At 48.3% G+C, this 23,716-nt stretch overlaps 9 protein-coding genes across 9 annotated transcripts; 6 read left to right on the plus strand and 3 right to left on the minus strand.

The window, feature by feature from the left end:
* Window positions 1-319: 319 nt before the first annotated feature.
* Window positions 320-2,011, plus strand: N7529_007186 (uncharacterized protein; the record flags this gene model as incomplete). Its single annotated transcript, XM_057242713.1, has 4 exons — window positions 320-409; window positions 466-667; window positions 726-1,121; window positions 1,176-2,011. The coding sequence occupies 4 exons, from the start codon at window positions 320-322 to the stop codon at window positions 2,009-2,011; spliced, it is 1,524 nt and encodes a 507-aa protein (XP_057098072.1).
* A 1,629-nt stretch (window positions 2,012-3,640) lies between these two features.
* On the plus strand, window positions 3,641-8,411 carry N7529_007187 (uncharacterized protein; the record flags this gene model as incomplete). Its single annotated transcript, XM_057242714.1, has 5 exons — window positions 3,641-4,228; window positions 4,305-4,484; window positions 4,537-5,497; window positions 5,670-8,121; window positions 8,183-8,411. 5 exons carry the CDS (start codon window positions 3,641-3,643, stop codon window positions 8,409-8,411), a joined length of 4,410 nt encoding a protein of 1,469 aa, XP_057098073.1.
* A 1,165-nt stretch (window positions 8,412-9,576) lies between these two features.
* N7529_007188 (uncharacterized protein) lies at window positions 9,577-9,909 on the minus strand (the record flags this gene model as incomplete). The annotated part of the gene is made up of 2 exons (XM_057242715.1): window positions 9,577-9,837; window positions 9,886-9,909. 2 exons carry the CDS (start codon window positions 9,907-9,909, stop codon window positions 9,577-9,579), a joined length of 285 nt encoding a protein of 94 aa, XP_057098074.1.
* A 30-nt stretch (window positions 9,910-9,939) lies between these two features.
* N7529_007189 (UPF0075 family protein) lies at window positions 9,940-11,386 on the minus strand (the record flags this gene model as incomplete). Its single annotated transcript, XM_057242716.1, has 2 exons — window positions 9,940-11,118; window positions 11,189-11,386. 2 exons carry the CDS (start codon window positions 11,384-11,386, stop codon window positions 9,940-9,942), a joined length of 1,377 nt encoding a protein of 458 aa, XP_057098075.1.
* Window positions 11,387-11,977: 591 nt separating this feature from the next.
* N7529_007190 (damage-control phosphatase ARMT1 family protein) lies at window positions 11,978-13,418 on the plus strand (the record flags this gene model as incomplete). The annotated part of the gene is made up of 3 exons (XM_057242717.1): window positions 11,978-12,195; window positions 12,247-12,363; window positions 12,422-13,418. The coding sequence occupies 3 exons, from the start codon at window positions 11,978-11,980 to the stop codon at window positions 13,416-13,418; spliced, it is 1,332 nt and encodes a 443-aa protein (XP_057098076.1).
* Window positions 13,419-13,942: 524 nt separating this feature from the next.
* N7529_007191 (uncharacterized protein) lies at window positions 13,943-15,160 on the minus strand (the record flags this gene model as incomplete). The annotated part of the gene is made up of 1 exon (XM_057242718.1): window positions 13,943-15,160. The coding sequence occupies one exon, from the start codon at window positions 15,158-15,160 to the stop codon at window positions 13,943-13,945; it is 1,218 nt and encodes a 405-aa protein (XP_057098077.1).
* Window positions 15,161-16,120: 960 nt separating this feature from the next.
* N7529_007192 (putative MFS monosaccharide transporter) lies at window positions 16,121-17,904 on the plus strand (the record flags this gene model as incomplete). Its single annotated transcript, XM_057242719.1, has 4 exons — window positions 16,121-16,261; window positions 16,337-17,286; window positions 17,340-17,595; window positions 17,650-17,904. 4 exons carry the CDS (start codon window positions 16,121-16,123, stop codon window positions 17,902-17,904), a joined length of 1,602 nt encoding a protein of 533 aa, XP_057098078.1.
* A 2,331-nt stretch (window positions 17,905-20,235) lies between these two features.
* Window positions 20,236-21,492, plus strand: N7529_007193 (uncharacterized protein; the record flags this gene model as incomplete). The annotated part of the gene is made up of 5 exons (XM_057242720.1): window positions 20,236-20,414; window positions 20,469-20,592; window positions 20,629-20,682; window positions 20,784-20,876; window positions 21,271-21,492. The coding sequence occupies 5 exons, from the start codon at window positions 20,236-20,238 to the stop codon at window positions 21,490-21,492; spliced, it is 672 nt and encodes a 223-aa protein (XP_057098079.1).
* Window positions 21,493-21,523: 31 nt separating this feature from the next.
* On the plus strand, window positions 21,524-22,262 carry N7529_007194 (uncharacterized protein; the record flags this gene model as incomplete). The annotated part of the gene is made up of 3 exons (XM_057242721.1): window positions 21,524-21,559; window positions 21,705-21,936; window positions 21,985-22,262. 3 exons carry the CDS (start codon window positions 21,524-21,526, stop codon window positions 22,260-22,262), a joined length of 546 nt encoding a protein of 181 aa, XP_057098080.1.
* Window positions 22,263-23,716: the final 1,454 nt, after the last annotated feature.

Here is a 23,716-nt window from a genome sequence, read left to right on the forward strand (position 1 = left end):
AAATTCCCTGTTAACGGGAAGAATATTTTAGAGCAGTTGTGACTGACTGCAAGTGAACAGATTGAGTAGTCCAACACGGCTAAATCCCAACCCCCGCCACTCAACCAACACTATCTATAAAGAGAACAGCCTCTCCACAACTGCGCACAACTGCGCACAACTGCAACAATCGGATATTTGATATCGAGATCTTTTTCCACTTTCGAATATATCAGTGCGTGATTGTGATTGAGAGTCAAACATCTTTCCGAGACGACTACGTCCACTGCTTCTGCCGTAATACACCACAGTCAAGCGTCTTTGATTGTATACGGCCACCATGGTTTACAGTAAACCAAATCCTACATCTGGGGCCATGAAGAGGTCTGCCTCGTCCCTCGAAGGACCTATTGGATGGGATGTTGCTCCTGTATGTTTGCCTACTTATCAATTTGTTGGTATATTCTTACTGATCATCCTGACTAGCCTATGATGACCCACTCTCGCCCGTCATTCCGTCCTCCTTATGCCCACTACGCCATGATCTTTGTTGACCATGACGGAAAGATTAAAGTCGACGAGTCTGTTTCCATCCAGGAGCAGAACTCGACCATCTTCACCCCAGACGTCCGCCAAAACTTCCTTGAGGTTCTTGGTGAACGTATCGGCTACCAGGCCCCTCCTCGTCGTATGTCAAGTCTGATCTAATTTTGGTTTCATTGCCCTAGACTAATAATAAGCTAAAGAAACCTTTGATACATCTCCCCGTCGGGTGAGACGCCGCAAGGGCAACGCGCCTGCCTTCATTGGCTCTGACGACCGCCTGACTGAGCATGGTTCCGACAATGAAGACTTCTCCAATGGATCCAATGAGATGGTTCCTCTCCGCATCGGAGACTCACAAAAAGTGCAGCAGTACTACGAAAGTGCCCTTAAGCACTTCCAACAGCTTAACTGCCGCATGGTCGCCAAGGCATTCATTAAGTTTATTGAGCCTCGCAAGCAGGTTCGACACCCTTACAACGGTGGCAAGCCCCCACCAGGATCAGCCCCCGGTACTACCGGAGACCCAGAAAAGACGAGACCTGAGTGGTGGCCTCCGGGTGTCATGCACAAGGAGCCTGACCACCTGCGCAAAGAGTGTACGCTTACCATTGATTGTGCTGCTTGTTCTCTTTGCTAACATAATTGAACAGTCCGCATTGTGCTCTTGATTCACATTATACGCAAGCTTGGTGCTTACGGTATCACTGCCGACAAGCTGAAGGAGGTAGCTGGCGACACCAAGCGCAGCTTAAAGCACTCATCCCATGTCGAGATCATCTACGAGATCCTTCGGGTCCGCAAGATGGAAGAGCGCTTCGAGCGCGGTGAAGTTGACTCCAACATGGTCGTCTACACCATGAACCGTGGCCCTGGCCCTAAGGACAATGATGACGATGATTCCGCCGACGCCCCGTCAATCACTATCGAAGAGCCTGAACACACTGACCAAGGCTTGATGACTCCTATGTCCTCCGTCGAGCAACACGTCGCCGCCGCTCTAACCACTCCCGTTGAGACCATGCAATCATCTCGATCTCTTCCAGGTAGCTTCTCCATGCCGGAGCCTCTCACATTCGAAACCACATCCCGCCACGACCGCCCCTACTACGCCACCCCACCCCAATACACCGACTCCTTCTCACAGCCGATGCTCAGCACTCCGGTAACCGCAGAGATGATCAGCCCCCATGACGTCTCGGTCTTCGACTACCCCACCCACAACTCCTTCACATCCTCAACCTCCGACCACCAACGCGGAACTCAATACGACCCTTGGACCCCATCTTTCCGCCAGAACATCTTCGGCCCAGTTGACTACAACCCCGCAACAAGCCAGGCCATGTCCCAGCCTTCCCTCTACCAAATGCCCATGACACACATGCATGACATGTCCAATACCTCCATAGACCAGCGGTCCTTGCCTTTCCGCACCGGATCCCTAAGTCATCCCCAGCCGCACGGCATGCCTCTCTCTCACCATGCTTAGAGTGCCAATAGCCGGGCTGGATCCCGATTGACATATGGTTGCGATGAAGAACATGTAATGGGCTTATTAACGAAAATACATGACTCATGGCTTTGAAACAAACTTAGCGCTTGTCATAGGCTTTGTCAGGGAGTTTGTCTTTTTTTTTTTCCCCTTTGAATTTCTTGATTACAAAATTGGCGGGTGCGGGCTCAAGGGGTGCAGGTCCACAAAGGGTTCATCAGTTTTCATTCTGCTTTGGAAATATTTTGGGGATTTGGTTTCTTTTTCATATTCCGGTATTTGGGTTCGTTTTGCTTATTGCTTCATTTTGGTCTTCACACCCTTCTATTCTCCTTTCTTGGTGTTGGCCTCCACTTTTATTCTTGTTCTTTCGTTGATCTTTACTTTGGGGGGTCGTTCGTTGTGTATATGGGGTTTGTCCGTTTTGGATTCCTCGGGGTTGTCAATAAACGAGGATTGGTAGATATTTCAAAAAAATTACTTGCTGTTTATAATATCATCTTTCGATCTCATCTCGGTGTTGCTTTTTCGTTTTGGTAGATTACTAGCTATAATGTAATGTCTTTTGATTTGACTTTATCTGGCTTTGTGCTCTGCTTCTGTATCTGTATTGTTGGCGTCTCAAAAATTAGCCAGTTCATGTGGACCCTTCCTAGGTAGAAGAAAGTCTCAAATATGACCAAGACTGCTCTTTGAATCCATGGACCTCTCAGTCTCTCGCTAGCATTATCGACTCGGAATTGCTGCTTTGGGATTGTTCCCCTTGAATCATTATAGAGTGCCCGCACCTGTGACATTGTCAATCCCCAACGTAAGGTAATATGAAATTGGATTCGGGCCAAATGGCCACGTCAGTCATATCGATGTATTGTTCACCTCCCGAGTCAACATTGGAAGTCTCATGTAGAAATCATAGTTCCTGCGGCCAATCAGACGCCAAGGAAGGGACCGCGCGCTTGGTCAGCGGGAGCGGAGCCACTCCCGCTGAAGCCGAGAAGCTCCGTGATCGCGGAACGTCAGGACATCATTCTCTTCAATCACTTTGCGGCTGGTGTGTGCCTGTATTCCGTCAAAGGGGCCCACTGAGATTTTTGCGTGGCTAAGATAACACCGCCAACCGTCCATCTCCTCACCGGCATCGGCTTGACAAACTCCGAAACGCGCACACCTCCCCAGCTTGAAGAACCCCAATCCATCGCAAGCGACAGCGGCGACACATCAGGCGGCAAGTTTCACTTCTCACGGAGAGAAGGGACTCATATTTCCTTTCTTTACAGGTAGGCAATCCCAATTCCGAGTCCGCTCGAGTCATCCGCTCTGCTCTCCGGTTTTTCTTTGTATCATTTATTTCGCGCGCGCGCTATGGGTTCATCGCGGCGTTATCAAATGAGACTCTATACCTTTGTAACGACAGAACATGGACTGACTTCTTGGTTATCGCCTCGACGACAGATATTACCATTCCAGATATTTTCACAAATCCATTCTACCGTCTATCGGATTTCGAGATCATCCATATTCGATCAACCTCAACGCCCATAGAAACAACACCAAAGATAGGGTGAGCCGTGGGGTCTCAGTCCGACGTGGTGGCCTGTCTAGTTTGTTCCGCTCTTTGCGGGCAGGATGGCTAGCCCATTTAATCCTTTTGCGGGCCGTGGCCAGAGGGGTGGCGCGCAAGGTACACAAGGTGCGCAAGGCTTCACAGGTCGGGGACGAGGAGCAAATACCGGGTTTACATCAACACATGCGCCTAGGGGAACAGGTGCACCACGCGCAGGGCGGGCCCGCGGTCGTGGACGAGGGTCGGCGACGTGGACCGCTCGTGGGCGTGGTCGCGGCGTTCCGAATGGTACTATTAATGGGACGCACCAAGCCGGAGAAGAAAATAGGCCGAATGGGGTGCAGTCGCCTTTTGCACAAGGGAATAAAACCAACTCAATGGCATCGCCTTTCGGGGCGCAACCGACGCAACAGTCCCCGTTTTCCAAACCACCAAACGGGACTCCTCCTTCGACCCTCTCCAACTCCTCATCCTCTCAACCTCAACCCGCCAACCCTTTCTCCCAGCCCATTGCAAATTCCCTATTTTCTCAAAATTCAAATAATATGAACGCCCAAGCCTCGGCAGGCTTAGCCGGTGTGGCACCAGGAGGTGCCGTGCCTGTGGAGAATGCCTCGACCATGAACAGTTACCAAGAAAGATATGAACAAGTCAGTCAACTCATCCACAAAATCGGATCTCGCCAGTACGGACATTATGGAGATCAGAGTCTAATCGGATTTACAGCTTAAAATTGATCGTGCGGCTCAACGCCAAAAAGCGATCAGGGATGGTCAGATGGCAGATCCAAACCAGCCCACCTCTTTGAATCATGCAATCACGCCCGTGGGTACCTGCACTAGCATGTGTCCCGATTTCGAGAGCGTGGAACGCATTGTGCAAAAAATGGTCGACAAGTGTGAAAAGGTAAAAGTCGCATTATGTGTGCCATCTAAAACCCACTGACATAAGCCATTAGTATTTGCATCCATCAACGAACCAACTGCAAAATATGGAGACCAAGATGCTCAAGCGCTTCCGGCGTTCTGCAGCTGGGTATGACGAGCAATTGCCCTCTGACATTCGGACTCCAAACACTCTTTTGCAGACCATGAACTATCTCATGCGCCATGTCCTTAGTGGCAAAGAGCCATTGGCTATTGTCCACAAATTTGTTTGGGACCGGACACGTTCCATTCGAAATGACTTCTCAGTCCAGCAACTTACACAGGAGGCGGATGTCAAGGTCGCAGTTACCTGCCTGGAACGAATTGCGAGATTCCACATCGTCTCTTTGCACCTTCTTTCTAGCCCTGCGAACACGGAGCCATTCGATCATCACCAAGAGCGAGAGCAGCTCAACAATACTATGCTCTCTCTCATGTACTATTATGATGACAACCGGGGTCGCATCAACTTCGCTAACGAGGCCGAGTTCCGCGCCTATTACATCCTGTTCTCGATCCATGACCAGCGACCCGACCTGGAAGCCCGTGTTCAAAAATGGCCAGCGGACCTACTCGCTTCGCCGCGGGTGCAGGTGGCTTTGGAGCTCTTTGCTGCTGCTGGTAACACCTGGGAACCTCAAGGTGCTTTGGATGCTCGCCGGCCGAATGCTATTGCTCAAGGGTTCTACACTCGCTTCTTCAACATCATTAATTCTCCAAGTGTGTCTTATCTGATGGCTTGTGTCGCGGAGGTTTACTTCAACCACATCCGTCAGACAGCCATTCGATCGATTTGGAAAGCCTACTGCAGAACCCCTCAGTCACAGCAATACAAAAACGACCAGTGGACTGTCGAGGAATTGACCAAGGTTTTGCATTTTGATAATGACCAGCAGACAATCGACTTCTGCACCGCTCAGGATCTGCGATTTGCAGAAAATAGCGAAGGCGGCCTTTACCTCGATTGGGGTGACCGTCAAGTCGACTCTGTTGGTACGTTCTTGGATTTTTCTAGCAAAACATGATCCCAAGTTCATCATGTTTGCCATTTTTCTCCCACCCAGCTCTTGTCTCGACCTCTTAACCCCCCTCTACTCCAACCCAATCAAACATGCCGAAAATACTCACATCACCCTAACTTGACACTCAGCTAACAACCTCGCAGATTTTGCACCTTCATCTGACCACTCGTTCTCTGAAACCTATGTGGAATCGAAGCGTGCTGGCCGAACTCTCGTGGCTATAATCCTTGGGATGAGCATCAGAGAAGCCGCCAGGATGGGCATGATCGACCGTAATCAAGTGCCTATTCGAAGTGTGGATTCTGATCAGGCTGACTCGCATGATGGGAACTTGTTCGTGAGCCCTGCTGGCAACCAAACCCCAGCACCTGTGGTAGAAGCAAACATGGACATGTCCTATCCCCCAACTGCCCCGGCTACTGGCCTTCCGAACGTCTTCGACAAACCAGGTCAGACAAGCTCGACAGGATCCCCGGCTTTATTCCCACAGTCAGGAAGCGTCGAACCGCCCGGAAGCGCTTTCCAGTCTCCCCCAACCGCCGGATCTGTCTTCGACAGCAAAACAAACAACCCTTTCCTCCAATCCAAGCCGGCCGAATCATCCACTTCTTCACCCTTTGTCGCCTCTCCAGTGTTGAATCCATTCGCCAAGGCACCAGAAGTGGCCAAAGAACCCGAAGCTCCTCCTACAGCCACTAAGTTGGAAGCGTCGCCTTTTCAATTAAGCTTCCCCAAGCCTGCTGCAGAAGAGAAACAGACTTCCATTTTCACAAACCCTGCCGGTCCTTCACCATCCCCACCTATCTCGAACCCCTTCGCCCTTACCCCACCTGCATTACCCAAGGTGCCAACACCCGCACCGGCACCAGCACCAGCTGCGCCATCAACGCTGTTCCAACCTGACAGCTCCTTGCCTTCATCGTCGACTAGCGAGAAGGCCCCCACTGTGGCTCTGGCCAGCTCTACTTCTATGTTCCCTTCTGTCGCCAATCCTTTCACTGCTTTATCGCCATTCTCGTTCTCGAAGCCAGCGGAGACACCTCAGAAGGATGCTACTCCTGCAGCCCCTACTCCTGCAGCCCCCACGCCTACGTTGTCTTCGCTTTTCAAGCCGAGCGGTTCTCCTCCAGTCTCTTCCAGTGCGTCTCAGAATCCCTTTCAGTCTTTGTCGACTTCCGGTCCTGGTAACTTCGCTATTCCTTCCATTTTCCCAAAGGTACCTACGGAAAGCCAGGAGACCAGATCAACTGCATTGATCACCACTGCGCCGTCTACTCTGTTCAAGACCGACAATATCCCCAAGGATTCGTCAACTGCATCCAAGAATCCGTTTGGGTTTGCTCAATCATCTTTCCCAGCTGCGGCCCTTGGGACTTCTTTGCCTTCAGTTGCTGCTTCGGCGGCTTCATCTCCGCTTTCATTCTCAAAATCCCCCGAGTTCAAGGAACAGTCAAAGGCAACCGAGGCTGCAGAGTCTGAGACTCAACCGTTCTCATTCTCCGCCGCCCAACCCGCATTTCCGGCAAAAGATTCTATCTTTACGCCCCCAAAGGCACCGGAGCCTAAGCAGAAAGCTGAACCCCCAGCTACTGTTTCACCGACAGCCAAGAAACAGCCTTTCATATCTTCTCAGCCATCATCCTTGCCTAAACCAACTGAATCCTCAATTTTCAGAAGCTCTGCGCCTGCCCAAGTCCAAGCTCCGGTCACTGAGTCATCTAGTATCTCGGCTTCTGCATCAGCATTCAAACCAGCTACAGTTTCATGTTCTCCCGCGGTCGCTTCTGCTAGTCAATCTGTCTCGAGCGCTCGTAATCCTGCTCACTCGCCTCCTCAAACCCTCTTTGAGGCCCTGCGGCAACCGAAGATTTTCGATGCCAAATCGTCTACTTACTCCCCTTACCAAAGCCCTACCAACCAGCCGCCGTTGTTTCCAGATGCAACCTCTACAGTGGCATCGGATCAGCAGGGCTCGTTGAAACGTCAGCATGGTGCCACGGATTCCGACGCATCTCACCAGCACAAGAGACGGTCGTCATTGAAGGGAAATTCCACAGCTGCATCGTCTGATGGCTCATTAAAACGTTCCGTTCGCTTTGAAGAAGCGAGCGAACAAGAGCATGCTTCTTCAAAGGAACCGATTGTCTCCTCAGAGCACAGGAGTTCGAAGACGGCCAAGAAGAAGCGACCGATGCATGAACAGACTGAAGGCCCAGCAGAAGAGCAGGGTCCGAATTTTAAGCTAACTAAGGTCTCCGCACCGGAAGAGGACACGCCATTCAAGTTCTCTGTCTACAAGGCCGAAAACCGACCCGTTCCAAAACTTCCGATCCTAGAGAGGCTCGAAAAGAAACTGGAAGCAGCAAAGGCCCTGTGCGAGCCCAGACGCATGACAGAAGATGAACTCAAGTTCATTGAGGAAGCAAGACTAAGACGAGCTCGCCAAGTCGACGAAGACGAAATTGCGCTGTCCCGCGCCCGCATTCTAGCCGAACAATTGAAGAACGGCCCCGGTATTTTCAACGGCTGGACAGGCCCCATCCGGCAGCCCTGGGACGATCCAAACTGGAACCCCGTTGCCCGTATTTTGGAAAAGTACCAACCCCCTACATCCCCAACCCTCTGCCACCGAAACTAATTCTGAGACGCACCCTAGAGGCGGGTATGAGGTTGCTTATGCTCCCGATACCCCGGATCGTCCTATGTCCCGTACTGAGCGCCGGATTCGACACACCGGCGCCCGTGGTCTGGCACATGTACCGTTGGATTTCCAGCGTCGGAGGAGAGATGAGGCGAAGGCCCTTGCCGAGAAGCAGAAGGTGCAGAAGGAATCGAATGGACGGAGGGATGGAGATGCGAATGGCGACTCTTCTCGGAATGTTTAGAGTGGCTCATTCACTCTCGTTGCATGTCATGATTACTTACACTGTGTTTCTTTTCTCTTATGGTGTTTGCCTAGACCTCTAGGTTCATTCATGTATGCATACTATGGAGTTTCATGTATCTTTTTGCTGAAAATAGCGCAAATTTATTCTGTCTAATATTTCGAACTCTTGAATTTTGTGTACTATCTTTTCCCCGGGGGAGAGGCTGAATACGAACTCTATTCAAATAACGAATAGGAAACCAAATCCTCGTCTCAAAGCCCCAAAAACCGTTTGCTTTGAAATCTTGGAGAATATCTGCGTAGACGACTAACAACGGTGGAAAAGGAAACTCGGAATAACTTCTTTCTGCTTAAAATATAGAAGTTCTTTCAACGAAGGTGCATAGCGGCCTGGGGTCGGATTGAATTATTTCTGGGATTGCTTTTTACCTCTGGCTTACCTCCCAGTCGCTTTTTGTTTACCTTTTATTTACTGCTCTTTTGACTATAATCTCTGGTATAGCAATTTCAATATTTCAATTCTCTGCCATACTTGAGTCAGTCATCTTCAGGCAGCAAGTTAATTAAATCTGGCCGCCATGCACCTTCGCATTCTTCTTTCTCCTGTCATTCGTTAAAGCGACAAAACACCTTCGAACCAGGACTTAGTGTCTTGGTCCAAATTATGTAACTAGCCCGACCTACGAAGACTAATTCCCGGACCGCGAATTATGTATAACAAAAAGCAAATCATGTTTCTTCATGCGGCCGGCCAACTCAGACACAATATCCCCAACCTGAGGTCATTGAGTTGCTCTCTTGATCACCACCACTAATGAATCTACATCTCCATCTAAACAGTTGACATTTTCTGGATCTTTTTTTTACCTCCCGCTGGAGCGAAGATGAGCCGGTACCTAGGTATTCCTGCTGCTATTGGCCCTAGTCTGGATTCGACCCCTGCTTGCTTGAATTGATTCCGTTCGTATCCTTTATCAATGAAACAGCTGGTCACACCAACAGCGTCAAATTGAAACGTTCAATTGGCTCTTATAGAAAGGCAACTTAGGGACTACGGAAGAGAGCCTCGATTGGCGATCTGCTGCCACGTATGGTTCAAGGGTTGACAGTGCATATTTACAAATGTAGATTCGTCATACAGCCTTTCGGATTGGAAGGAGTAGCTATGTCTTTTCTTCAATCGTATATCCAACCACATACGACCATAGGGTGTGGAAAACAGGGCTTCCCGTCCGCTCAGCCGTACTTAAGCCACATATAGTACACGGCCAATTCTCAACACGCCTTGAAAATTGAAATGGCAAAAAAGTTTGTCTTAGGGTGAGGTGAGTGTGGGTGATATGGGGGAGAATTCTGGAGACCGAGGTGACAGAGGTGAGAACGGGGTGAGAACGGGATGGAGAGCCATCCAACCAGAAAATATACTTCAAAGTCGATATAAATAGTATATTTAAATCATCCCAGTCTTATACCCTTGTATGCAAGTCATTAATCATACAAACTAATAGTTGCACTTTTACATCCTTCTAAGGCTTCCATTCGGTGTAAGGCCGGTCAATTATCATCTCCTTGATCGTCGGCAACTGGGCTTGACCTTTTCCGAATTCCACTGCCATTGCCATAACTTCTCTCCAACGTAATCCCGGAGCAATCTTACCCGAGATGGTATTCGGAGTCAGCGTGTCACTGTTTATAGGAACAAGAGCAGCACGGCCGAGGATAGCCTCGAGAGCCTGCTGAGCGAACGAAACTGCCTCCTTGGCATCGGAAGGAACACCCGTCTCATCAAGACTGAGAATTTTCGAATTTGGCAGCTGCGCCTTGAGGTACTTGATGATGTTGGGGTTGTGGGCACCACCACCGCACATATAGACACCGGCGATCTTGTCAATATCAATGTTGAACCGGGGGAAAAAGGTGCGGTACTGCTTGACAATGTTCTGGGCGGTGATGCGGGTGATAGTGGCGATGATGTCGTACTTGCTCATGCCCAGATCCAAGCACTCGTCGATGATCTCCTGGGCACCATTGTCACCGAAGGTCTCACGACCCGTCGTCTTGGGGGGCAGATGGTTGCAGTACTTGTTGTTGTCGAGGAACTTGTCGACTACTGCCTGGTTGATGGTACCCTGAGCACCCCACTCGCCGTCGCGGTCATACTCCATCTCGCCGTTGGTGAAGTAGCGCATTGCGGCATCGATGAACATGTTACCCGGGCCACAGTCCCAGTCGACCATGGCATCGACGCCGCCCTCGCTGTCCGGTGGAATAACGCAGAGGTTAGCGATACCACCGATATTCTGGCAGATGCGCCACTCAGTGGGGTGATGAAGGAGGAGGCCGTCGATCAAAGCGACGAGAGGAGCACCCTGGCGGCCGACCGCCTGTTCAGCCATGCGGAAGTCGGTAACTGTAGTGATGTGGGTCAAGCCACTCATGATAGTTCCCTCGCCGAGGCAGAAGGCGGACCGGGTCTCACTAATCTCGGGCATGGAGAGAAGCCAAATGGTCTGGCCGTGCGAGCCGATGAGGTCGATGCTATCGATGGGTACGTTGTGCTTCTCACAGAAGAGCTTGACTGTCTCGCCGAACATGTTGCCGAGCTGGACATTCAGCTGGGACATGAGGGAGGGAGTAGTTTTTGTTTCGCGAAGCATGGTGAGGACGGGCTTCTTGATATCCAGCGGAACGGGGAATTCGTCGTACTATTTTAGGGTGATTTGTCAGTTCCGCTAGAGTTGATTGGAAAAAAAGTCTTTCAGAGAGTCGTCGTACCTTGAGGATCTCCATGTGCAAAGGAGCTTCAGGTGAAGCCTGGCGATAACGAACCAGGGCGCAGTCAATGCCATCCATGGCCGTACCGCTGTTCATTCCCATAACTGTGATGTCGAGGGTGCCATCGGCAACACAACGGCGAGTGCCGCTGACGTGGGCAGAGCCATTGGGCTCAGGAAATCCAACTGAAGTGACCATTTCGTAATGCAATTCGATGACTTTGATTCCAACTGTGTCCAGAGGAGCGAAGAACCACTTCATATACCTTTGAAAACCCGACCCCAATTCGTACTGGGCAAACAACATACCCCCATCATTCCTGATTGCCGAAGTCATGCGCAAGATAGAATGCCGAGAAGGGCAGCTTCGGGGATGGGCATCGCGAGATCCATGACCGAGCCCGAAAAGGAAGCCAGAATTGCCTAATTTGGTATCTTCGAGACGAGGTGCACGGACCGGCACATCCCCGGAGTTGCGAAAAAGTGGAGAACCGTTTAGGCCGTCAGTCGCAGGCCGTTTATGCGACCATTTCCGGTCCCTGCATCCCATTTCATTGGTCGAGAAGATCGTATATGCGTGAATGGGTTTCATGGATAGGATGGGGATGGCGAGTGAATCCCGAGCGCTGGTCAGGGCATCCCTCTCTTTTCCATTAACCAGATGAGGATGATCCGTGCTATTTTCAACTAACTAAACTTACTTAAAGAGTCTCAGCAATCTGCAGTTCCGGCTTCCCTGACCTTGCCCAGTCGAGTCTATCACAATCACATTATCATGCCTTCCGCCACAATGAAAGCTATTCGCTCGGTTTGGACCTCGGATGAGGGGTCAATGGCTAAACAGACGGCCGAGACCCGATGGGCCAAAATCTTTCAGGGCACCGTGGACGATATGGGCGAGACAGCCGCCATGGAGGATATTGACGACCAGACAAGAGTGGAGAGCATCGCCATTCAGATTGCCCTCAAAAACATCAAGAACGAAATTATAAAGAACTATGCCCTTACGTACGTACGTCTTCTCCAAGCGCTGAAATGCAGAAACTCACGATGCGTCAGACTATTGCAAGATGACGGCAAGCCCGATGTTCAAGAGTGGAACAATCAGTTGGCTTCAATTGGCGAGTGCAGTTGGATCAACTGCCCTTGGCTCTTTGGAGAGTGCTACATGTATAGGTACGACTGTTGCTGTCGCAAAAAACTGATCCAAGAATTGCGCTGAAAATCCCACCAGACGTATCCAAGGGATCTTCAACTCCTCAAAATACTGGCAGGACTATGATGTTTTCAGGCGCCAAAAAGACTCTACCTTTGTCAAGTCAAGAGCTGCCGTGGAGGAGCTCGCCAGCCGTTACATGCAGACCATTGCCGAAAGTGGACTTGTCCAAGATGAGAGCAAAGAAGAGGCTAAGAAATTGCGTTTTATCGAGATGACGGAGGTCGCCTTGTGGGGAAACGCCACAGACTTATCACTCCTCGCTAATCTGACTCTGGAGGACTTACAAAAATTGCAAGGCCGAGATGCCATCCAGAAGAGCCAGCGCAACATCGTCGACAATGACACGGACGACGTATGGGCGTATCTTCGACGCACTGCTGGTCAGTCTAGTCGCCAGATTGACATTGTCCTCGACAATGCTGGCTTCGAGCTCTTTACCGATGTGCTCTATGCCGCTTACCTGCTCGACGCCGGCATTGCTACCTCTGTCAGACTGCATACCAAAGAATCCCCGTGGTTCGTTAGCGATGTCATTCCCTCAGATATCGAGTCACTATTCAAGCATCTTGATTCGTCCGATTGCTTCCCAAGTCGCGAGTTTCTCGACCGACTCACCCCGAGACTGCTCAAGTTCTTCCAGTCGGGCGCGATCGCGACCACGAGCGACCCTTTCTGGACGACATCGTTCTCGTTCCACGAGATGCCGTCCAAGGCACCCGCTCTCCTCAAAGAACTCCAGAACAGCTCTCTGGTCATCTTCAAGGGCGACCTCAACTACCGCAAACTGACGAGGGATGGATTGTGGCCTCATACCACGACGTACGAGGAGGCCCTAGGTCCCCTTGGAAAGCAGAGCGGCATCAAGATTTTGGCCCTTCGCACGAACAAGTCTGACGTTTGTGTTGGCGTCCCGACCCAGAGGGAGGTTGATGCGTTGAATGAGGAGGCGCCCAATGGTGCCTGGATCCAAAACGGAAAGTATGCCGTGATATCGTTTAATGAAGGCAAATGAGTTTCCTTTGTCGCATAAATCAATTTCCTGTTATTATTACCTGATGTACCTAGGTAGGCAGTGTGGACGAGTTTACGTCATGGACCATTCTTCTTTTAGAGAATTCACTATCCAACTCGTCGGCCACGCATGCTTCGTTTCCATATCTCGCAGCAATCTCATTAGTTCCTCCCTTTCTGCTGAATCTGTCATCAAGGGACCCCCTGTCAAATGTCAGTAACTGGATTCCACATGAAGAAGGCGGGAAAGGTCTCACAAATAAAGGTGGAATGACATAGCGTGATCAACGACGGCACCGTCGAAGGGGAACTGTTGCATGCACCACAGATGGCGCGAGCGTGCTTCATGACCCGGATCTGATGGTGTCAAAGAGGACTCATTCATACAGCGAAAATCAGAGCTTACATCAGACTCACGAGCTGTGCCATGGACCCCTCTGACTGCAAATTTAGGCGATGGCTTGTAAATGATCAAGAGCATACAGGCAAGATGATAGTATCCGAATGCCATAACTGCAAAGTACATTAGACAGCGCAAAGTATAAGACTTCTGGAACACATACTATGCCAGTCCGCCGTAAACCATATCTCTGGGAAAGGGTTTCCACTGCCCGGAACAGCCTCGCTATACCAGATTGGATCAAAGGTACTGGGTCGGGTGCTCATCCAGCTATCAACGGCCTCGGATAGCTCTTGCCATCGCAACATTCTGGTAGAAGGTTCAGGGTAACTTGGCCCAAAGCAGAAGTGTACCACAGTGGCACAGATCCAAGTCATAGTGTTGGCCCATGCTGTTTCCGAATTCAGATTGCTCAGAGAGTCACATTCGCTCGGAGGGGGGATGAGAACCAAGTCTAAATCCACATTTGGAGACTGCTGATGAACACAAGCATTGTACAGGCACTGACGCAGATACACCCAAAAAGCCGCGTGCCGCAACCTCGGGGCCGAGGGATCCACCTCTCGTCCTTGTGATGCCCGGAGCAGAGCCGAGCAGCCGGCTAGATGACGCTCCTGATCGCTACCAGTTACCATGACTGTTTCAGCCCCCGAAGAGATTAGCCTGGGTGTCTCCTGATGACTCATAGCTCTCTCAGACTTACCGTTCAACTGTTCAAAAACCCGCAGGATGACAATGGTACACAGCAAGATGTCATCGTCGGCAACCGTTTCCGAGCTCAGAAAGAGGATCAGTAGTTCTACGCACCGCTCATATGCCTGCTCGGCCATTTCGGCATCGCCGACGTGCCGGGACGCGTAAGAAAGCACAGCATACAGCAAGATCGGTGATTGCTTGACCAGGATAGGAATTTTCCGAGTGAACTGACGGGAAGCGTCGGTGCAGTCAAGCCATTGCCCGAGGTGCGTGGCAAAGTGGTGTACAAGGTAAGCTTCTCTGTAAGTCAGTGGAGACCCTGCATGTATCGCACCTGCGTGCGAAGCCGGAGACCATGGACTTAAAGAGTCCGGTTGAAGTAGCTGGGAGATCTGGGGTCCAGCCACGTTGAAGTAAGAAGATGTGGTAGTATCGTTGACTGAGGATGCCACCAGAGGCGTGGAAACAGAGCCACTGGTGTGTTCTCGCAGAATAGTAGACCCTTGAGAGTTGTATGGGGATGTTACTGAGGTAATTCCGTGTTGGTGGTTATGAAATTCGGCATAACTTGGATTGGTGGTGCGTTCAGGGCTTGTCGCATTAGCAACCACTCCGTCTGCAATTCCGTGTTCCGGAAGGTGTGGCATTTCATCATGATCATGGCTAGGAGCATCCTTGGGGTCTTTCCTAGCCTGTCTTGGTTGATACGGCCTGATTCTGAAGCGATTGGGTGGGTCTTCTCGTAGACATTGCCGGTTCTTTTTTTGGCATTGCCCACAGATCGGCTGGACTTGGTCGCCTGTTCTCAGGTAAGTATTGCATTTAGACTACATCGAAATTTTTAATGGCTTACATTTGACATGTCTCTTTCGGCAAGTTAGGCTGTGATGAACTTAGCAATGAATAGCGATGAATGACGGAGCTTGGACACTTTGTCGGCAACGGTCACGCAGTCCATAGTTCTGCCTCGCAAACTTTCCGAAAAAAGTCCGAAGGCAAGTAATGTAGATCTGAACTAGCACAGTTCCACTCAATCCTCGATAGGCGAGGTGTATAGCTCGTGTAGTGTAAGGAAAATTTGCGGGGGAAGACTAACCATCCATTTTTGGAGCGAAGCTTTCCCATGTTGAGACCTTTGGGGTCTACCGGAGTCCAAATTAGTGTAAGATTATTGCAAGATTGAGTGAAGTCCGTCTGAAAGAAGAAATCTCGAGACGAGATCAGAGAGTAAACAGGATCAAGCGGAGAAAAGGGTTGATTATGACTTGTGGGGAAGATGGAGAACTCGGGATTTGGGGTTGCGGAGGTGGAGACGAATCTGGAAGTGGCAAACTCGCCCCGAGGCTTTTGGATTTAGAGTTAATTCTATCTCGACCCATGGAGAAATAAGAAACCATGAGAGTTTGCTGGTGTCAATCCTATCTCTATCATCATTCATTCTACGGGAGGAACATACTCATGGTTTATAAACATCCCCCATGTCCTTGATACGAACATGATCCCTTCTCTATCAATAGGGTTGAGTCTCTCTTGGTTTCTATACATTTTCTATCCATTCCAAGTTCACATTGCTCATTGTTTCCCCCCTTAACTCACTGCTATCCAACATGACCCTGAAAGGATTCTGGCGGACGGTCCCTGGACCTCGGCTGCTCAAGTTGATTACTGCAGTGTCTGCCATTGCCATTTCCTATGAGGGTATGAGTCAGGGTGTAATGGGCGCTGTCAATGTCGCCCCAGAATATGGAGTATGTACTGCAGTCCTCTGAACCATGATCTGACTAGAAACGGAAGAGTGAACTAATCGAATATCACAAGTGCAGTATCGCATGGGCTTCGCCGATGAGCATGGTAAAGTCATCAAGCCCTCTCTGCAGGGTGGCATCGCTGCAATGTATTATTTCGGCGCTCTCCTCGGGGCTTTCTGGGCCGGTAGTTTCTCCGATGCCTACGGACGTATCAAAGGGATCTGGATGGCCTGTCTCTGGTGTCTTGTCGGGGTTATTCTTCAGGCAAGTGCCATGAATCTCACGCACATGCTCTGCGCCCGGGTCGTTGCAGGTGTTGGTGTCTCTTTCATTATCGTTATTGCTCCCTCGTGGACCGCAGAGCTGGCTCCGGCGAGTCATCGCGGTCAAATGATCGCTTTGACTTTCCTCGCTAACTTCGGAGGCATTTCCTTGTCTTCCTGGATTGGCTTTGCTACTTCTTTCACCGACTACGCCGGCGGCACATTTCGATGGCGCTTCTGCTTTGCATGCCAAGTGATCCCAGTTTGCTTCCTCGTCCTTGGAACCATGCTCATTCCTGAATCGCCTCGATGGCTCATCAAGGAGGGACGGAACGAAGAGGCATTCGAGATCATCACCAAGCTTCGTGGAGATGGTGACCGCGAGCACTCGGATGTGCAGAAAGAAATTCGCGAAATCGTCGCTGTCGTGCAGATAGAACATGAGACGCAAAGCTCCAGCTATTTCAAAATGTTCTTGGGCATTGGTTCGGGGGATATTCACATTTGCCGTCGTATCCAGTTGGCCTTTTGGCTCCAGGTTATGATGCAGTATGGCACGGGTATCGCGGCGGTCGTCATCTACTCGGGAAATATCTATCGCACTGCTGGCTTTGATGATTTTAAATCAAACTGGTTGTCTGCCCTGTGTATGACCTGCGGTATCCTGGGAACTGGTGTCGCTGCCTTAGTGTTAGACCGAGTGGGTCGTCGCAGGACCCTCTACTGGGGAGCGGTCGCTCTAGGTATAATTCTTTTTACTCTGTGAGTACCAACACATTTTGCCCTTGGCGTTGCTCTTACTGACTTTCCTCCAGTGGCGGTCTGAACCGCGGAGCCGTCAATAACCCAGATAAGGCTGAACAGTACGGAACCGGAGCCGCTGCCATGGTTTTCCTCTACGTGGCTGTCTTCAGCTCTTCCTGGTTGATGATTCCTTTCATTTATCCGACCGAGATTTTCCCGACATGGCTGCGCGCTAAGGGCAACGCTTTTGGTGTTGCGGGTTGGGCAGTCGGCTACGGCGCTGGATCGCTGCTGGTCCCCCTTATGTTCGCCGGAATCCAAGAAAAAGTTAGTTCTTTCCTCCCTTTCCCATATTTTAATTTCTGACTTCTATCTTCTCAGACATTTTACGTCTTCGGTGCCGCCATGTTCTTGTACATCCCTCTCATTTATTGTTTCTTCCCCGAGACTGCTGGCCGCACACTTGAGCAGATCGACTTCCTGTTCGCCAGCAAGAGCGTTTTCGTGTGGGATGAGGAGAAGGAGTTTGCCAAGCGAATGACTCACTTCAATGCTGAAATCCAAAAGATGGAGCTTGAGAATGGTGAAAATGCGGGCGACGAGAAGAGATGCGAGGAATTTATAGAGAAGGTCTAATCAGGGAGATTACCAGTTGCAAGCTAACCCGTCCGTGATTGTATTACTATTTAACACCGCTGTTCTATAACTTACCAATCGCTCAAATCTTACCCCTAATCTAACATAAGCCAGACCCGCTCAGAAATCAGCAATATGTGCCTCGATTTGTCTATACCACTAAATTTGTTAATTGCATTGCACTGCCTAAATACGTCATCACAAAATATGATCCTCAGTCGCAGTGCGGTAAGAAAAATTGCGGGGGATACAAGGACCAGCATATGGTCCAGTCTAACAAAAAGGGAGGCATGTCTCCTAAGTGTTGAGGCTTAGAGACAGCGACTACGATATTTCCTCACTTCATGGCTTTTATCGCTTCGATTTTCTATCTTTAGATCGTTCTGTGCATCTATACCGTTGTTACTGTCTACACAATTTGGCAATGATAAAATATAGCTAGGTGATAGGTAAAGAAGTAAATTTGGTAGCTCCTGTCGTTCTTTTTTTTGTTTGCTAGATGGCACGTTGATGTGCTAAATACATTGAAGGTTGATTTATGGCCGGGGGAATCAACGACTGTAACAGCAGTGAACAGTCTTTCCCGCTATGAGCTTGATAAAATTGTTGAAGTTGCAATTCTAACTTGCTTAATCTGCACGCGTTACTTTCGATTTATTTCCCTCATCAACCTTTACCTTGACCGTGCTAGTATGCTTCGTCAAAAGAGATCAACCGTAGGCCTTACATTGGTATCAATTAGTCCTCATGGGCCGAGAGAAGGATAAATTCTCCTAAAGTAGCAATAGAGGAGTAATGCAAAGCAACACGATATAAAGATGTAAAATGTGTATCGATTCCCGAATATGTTTTAGCGCCTACCTAGGTAATTTGAATGAGAGAAAGATCTAAAACAACTTCAACAACCCGCTGGTATTGCTGCTTCTAACAGTTTTCTGTAATTTAAGAGCAAGGGTGATTATCGTTCGGGAAGAGTCCATTTTGGAAGCGTGACAAGATCTCTTCATCATCCTATAAGCTGTCAAGTTCAAGAAAGACCTCATACCCAGTCATAATAAAGTGAATAGCGGAACCAAGCGCAAAAATATCGGTTACCACACACGCATGATCCCTATGGACTCGAGGCTTATATGACTTTAAGCACTCCCTAGAGAGTCGATCCAGCAATGTGTCTCCATCAACGGACTTCAGCATCCCCTGAAAGTCTGCTAGTATGATATTAATATTGCTATCAAGCAGGAGATTCCGAAGGTTTATGTCACAGTAATAACCCGGTTTCCATGGATATAACTGATTGCTTCGGCAGCTTGTATACACTAGAGGAGCCTCCTATCTAGAGGTATGAATGACTATGATACGATATAACGTTCCAAGAACCGTTAGATACGCGCTAGAGAATAGGACCATTTTCTATGAGGCCTTTGAAAGCGATAATATAACGAGAGCCTTTGAGAACATCAAGAAGCTAGGCCTCTATTTAAGATATTTTAAGACCGTAAACTCATCAATGGCACCGACGAAACACTCGCTACCGCGACCGATAATCTCTATAACCCCTAGGGGGTAATATCGGGGCACTTCGATGAAATCAACAAAGGGCTCAGCATTTACGTGTTTGGTCTAGCCATTCTATAACCATAAGCAATTGACGAAGCCAACAATTACCCCTTGGTACTGTCTTGGTGTCACAATTAGAAAATAAATACAATAGGGATAAATTAATTAAATATTTAATGTCGCGCGTGGCCACCGCTTGACCTGAGAAGCCAAGAACGGTGCTAATCGTCATTCACCTCTTACTTGATAGCTGTGTGTATATGCTAAGGTGCCGAGCGTTTCAATGGTAGGGGTATAATCCAATAACATTCTGTTGTTAGGCAGCTGAGGGGGTTAGTGCAGTGGTCGGGCGACTTGGGTGATTCACCCTGATTCTCACCCATCTATAGCGCACTCTCCCTTCTCAACTTTGCTATCTTAAGATATTTAGCTCTATATTATTTTCATTAAAAAGATAACAACCACATACGACCATAGGGTGTGGAAAACAGGGCTTCCCGTCCGCTCAGCCGTACTTAAGCCAAGTATTCAACGCAGTCAATAGTCAATGCGCCCTTAGTGCTTAAGCGGCACTCTAGGGTGAGTGTGGGTGATATGGGTGAGAAGTCTCGAGACTGGGGTGAGAGAGGTGAGAACGGGGTGACAATTCTCACCCTTGGGGTGACAGGGGCTGATTCACTCTGAACCTATGCCCGTCAAAGACATAAATATAAGCCGCGAGGCCCTTCTCTTGCTCTGCCATGATTTTATTTACATTTCCTTGCCATTCAAACTATGTTCTCCGAAAAGAATCTCCAGAAAGCACTCCAGGAGCGTATCGCACGTGCCGCATCACGTGGTTTCACACGTGAATATCAAAACGAGAAGGAAGAAGAGGATAACACTATCTGCTACCGTGAGCTAGCGCCTGCTACGCTAGGCAAATACGGCTATGCAGTTGGCAATTGGGCTCTGTAAGGTTGACTCGTATTTCACCGATCTTGATCTCTGATTAGTAGCAGATAGAGGCTTTCCCGTAACGAGTCCACAGATTCGAATTTTCCTAACTCGCCTGTCCTAACTCCCCAACTTTTGAAACTTTTCGCAGAGTTTTATATTGTATCGCGCGATAAAATTCCGAAGCAAAAGACGGTTTGTAATGTATTCACTAGCTTTATATCACAGTAGGAGCGAGACACTTCTCGGCCCCTTTCCGATAAGGTCAAGCGGGATGTTCTTAACGTAAGAGGTAACACTTATCCTTCTCTAGAGCTTACTGCTAACATATAAAACCAAAGTATATTAGAACTACCCTAACCGTGAAATACGAGCTCCCTATAAAGTCTAAAGAGCGGTTCCTGGTTAACGGAAAGGACATAGATTACCTGCTGCGACACCTGTTTGTAAATGACTGTCACGATTATGTACACGAGAGAGTACGCGTGCAGACCGGAAGTTCTCTTTCTTTATTTGCTGGCTCGGGTGCAAGAGCTGGGGCTATCGTCGAATCAAGTTCTTATCGCAACACAAATGAATACTTATATTATAAGGTTTATATCTTGATGATTTTGATTCCTGATAACATCAAAACTAACCAATCATGATTAGCACCTTGAATTTCATCTTAAATAGAGTAAGGAAAGGGGGTCTTTGATACGTTAGGTGACAATTGATCCCGAATTCTTAAAAGGATGGCGTTATCGCGATAATACCACCTTATGAGTTTACGAATTATAATCATTCTATTTTGAAAACGCTAATATGAACAAAATTAGGCTAAAGAATTGGTTTAGGGAGCATCCGGTTCTTAGGAAGAGTTTTGTCTTTTAGGTAATCGTTTATGGGGTCGCGGATGGTGCCTTTAAAGGGCATGCCTCTATGATAGAGGTTCTTGCCGCAAAACCACCTAAGGGAAGAGAGTCATTGACCTTAGAGTGGAACGAAACCGTAAAGAATCTCCTATTCTTTAGAATGGTCACTTCTAAAGGACCTAAGTCAATAAAAGCATTAACCTTCTCCTTATTGCGGTATAACTTCACTAGCTTAGCCTAGCGCGATAGGTTCAAAGACTAGTTGCGAGTATATGGAATTCGAGGCGGCGTTGCAAATAAGGTTGACCGTAAGTATATATATGCCGTCGCGCCTTAATTCTACTAAGAAAATCAGTAAAGGCTTCTTAGGCTACTCGTAGTCAGGCTCTTAATCACTAGAGTCATAACACTTATATCAAATATTAGTCTTCTTTAAAGGCATTAGATATATAGGCCTTATTCTATGATTTAGAGCCTAATTACGAATACCGCGATATAGAACAAAGCATGTCTCATTACCGAGACTCGAACGTGCTACTCCAGCTTAATGCAGCTACGATTGCACAATTCCAAAATAACGAGGAAATTGTTAAGATGAATCAGAGAATTGCCCATATAACCAAGGAGATTGCTAGAAGATTAGAAGGAAATGAGGACCTCGTATCCGAACGGAATCGTCTTTATAGTAAGAAAGCAAAAAGATTGCTAGCCTAGAAGAAGGATTTCATCAAAGACTGGTGGGATACTTCATACGCTAAGTATGTGTCTGGGAACGACTTCTCCGAACGCGACTCAACAACTCTTTTTGACATCTACAAGAAATATCTACCAGAGCGCTCCCGTCTTAGCGAGAATCTATTAAAGGAGGCAACTCTAGACAGTGAACTTAGACGACAGTGCCTAGAAGACATGGTTACGATTTGCACGTCGACAGAACGTGCCGTTTACTATCCGGGCATGACCCCCGAGAAAGGCCGCTATCTAATATGTAATAAGTTGATGCTAGAGTGAGTGTACCTAAAGAGTATTAATAGATTAAAAGGTTAATAAGAAGACAGCGTTCCACTATAAGGGAGAGCTAAGCATATCCTACAGTGTCGAAGAAAATCCTTGAATAGCGCACAATACTAGCAGCGCTATAAGAACGAAAAACGCGCCTATCGACGCGTACAGCGCAACTTTGTTCAATTTTGTTATCTTTGCGCTGAAATTTTCCTCGACGAAGATTCCTAGAAGAACCATTGCAAGTGCCATCTCGGTAGCCTCAAACCCCGATGTGGTCTCTTAACCTTCCGCTCCACACTCATTGCCCTAGGTTTCTGTCCATTCTGCTTAGGCGACAAAAGCAAGAAACCAGACGAGAGATTTCAACAATGGGTCGCAAAAGCAACTCTTTTAAATCACATTGACGAACACTTAGGGCCAGCGGACTCTTCAGCCGCAGTCTTCTGCCCTCATCCATACTGCGAAGAAAGGAACTATGTTGACACCTTACATCTCAGGCGACACTTCTATGATGCGCATTCAATCGAAGAGCCTCGGTCAAATTGCGTCAATCGAAAAAGGAAGTGGCAGCTTTAGTCAGAGCCCGTAGGAACTACTTTCGAGAACTTGAGTGATGAAATATTGCCGAGCCCAGAGGATAATTTTCTCACCGCCACTCTGCTAACTACTTCTGATGATTGTGATGATTGTGATGATTGTGATGATTCTGATGATTCTGACGATTCTGATGATTCTGATGATTCGCATATAAGCTCTATAAATGATCTCTTTTTAGAGTTCATGCGCTTTGATGAGAGCACTGAATAGTGTGACGGCTTCGGTACTGACTATCGAAAATCGGACGGTGGAGTTTATTCGTCCCTGGCTATCTATTTAATGGAACATGTTCGAACGATGGAAGATTAACGGCGCATTCCTTGGCCATAGAGTAGATAGATAAATTATTCTGTTTATTTCCCTAGTCTTATCATTACCTTAGCAATGCCTACGGCCGTGGTGAAGAAGTAATGTAATGGTCGGTAACTAGAAACTGGGTCTTGACTTCCTTGCTTTCTTTGTTAAGTCACCTCCCTTTCACGGGCTCGATTACTTCATGTTAGAAGATGTTTAATTTGATAATAAAGCGAAGAAAAACTCACTGACAGTTGCTTAATGATCTTGCGACCGGAGCTCTTTTACAAATCATAGCACCCGAAATCAAGGCCGTTAATAAATGGCCCTGGGTACATGTAGAGTGATATAGATATTGAATTTAAGCGGTCTAGTCCAAAATCTCGGTCTGACCCCATCTAGTATATTGATTTTCTCGGGAAATCATTCAATCTAGAAACTAATATATTGATGGTATACATCAATGACGTACATACAAATTTAGAACAACGAAACATCAGAGATCTCCTTCGCATTCACGCTAGTGATCTAGAAAACCCGTTAGGGAAAAACCGCATCCAAAGAGACCA

Source organism: Penicillium soppii (genome assembly GCF_028829465.1).
Source record: "Penicillium soppii strain IBT 18220 chromosome Unknown utg000005l, whole genome shotgun sequence".
NCBI classification, from domain to species: domain Eukaryota; kingdom Fungi; phylum Ascomycota; class Eurotiomycetes; order Eurotiales; family Aspergillaceae; genus Penicillium; species Penicillium soppii.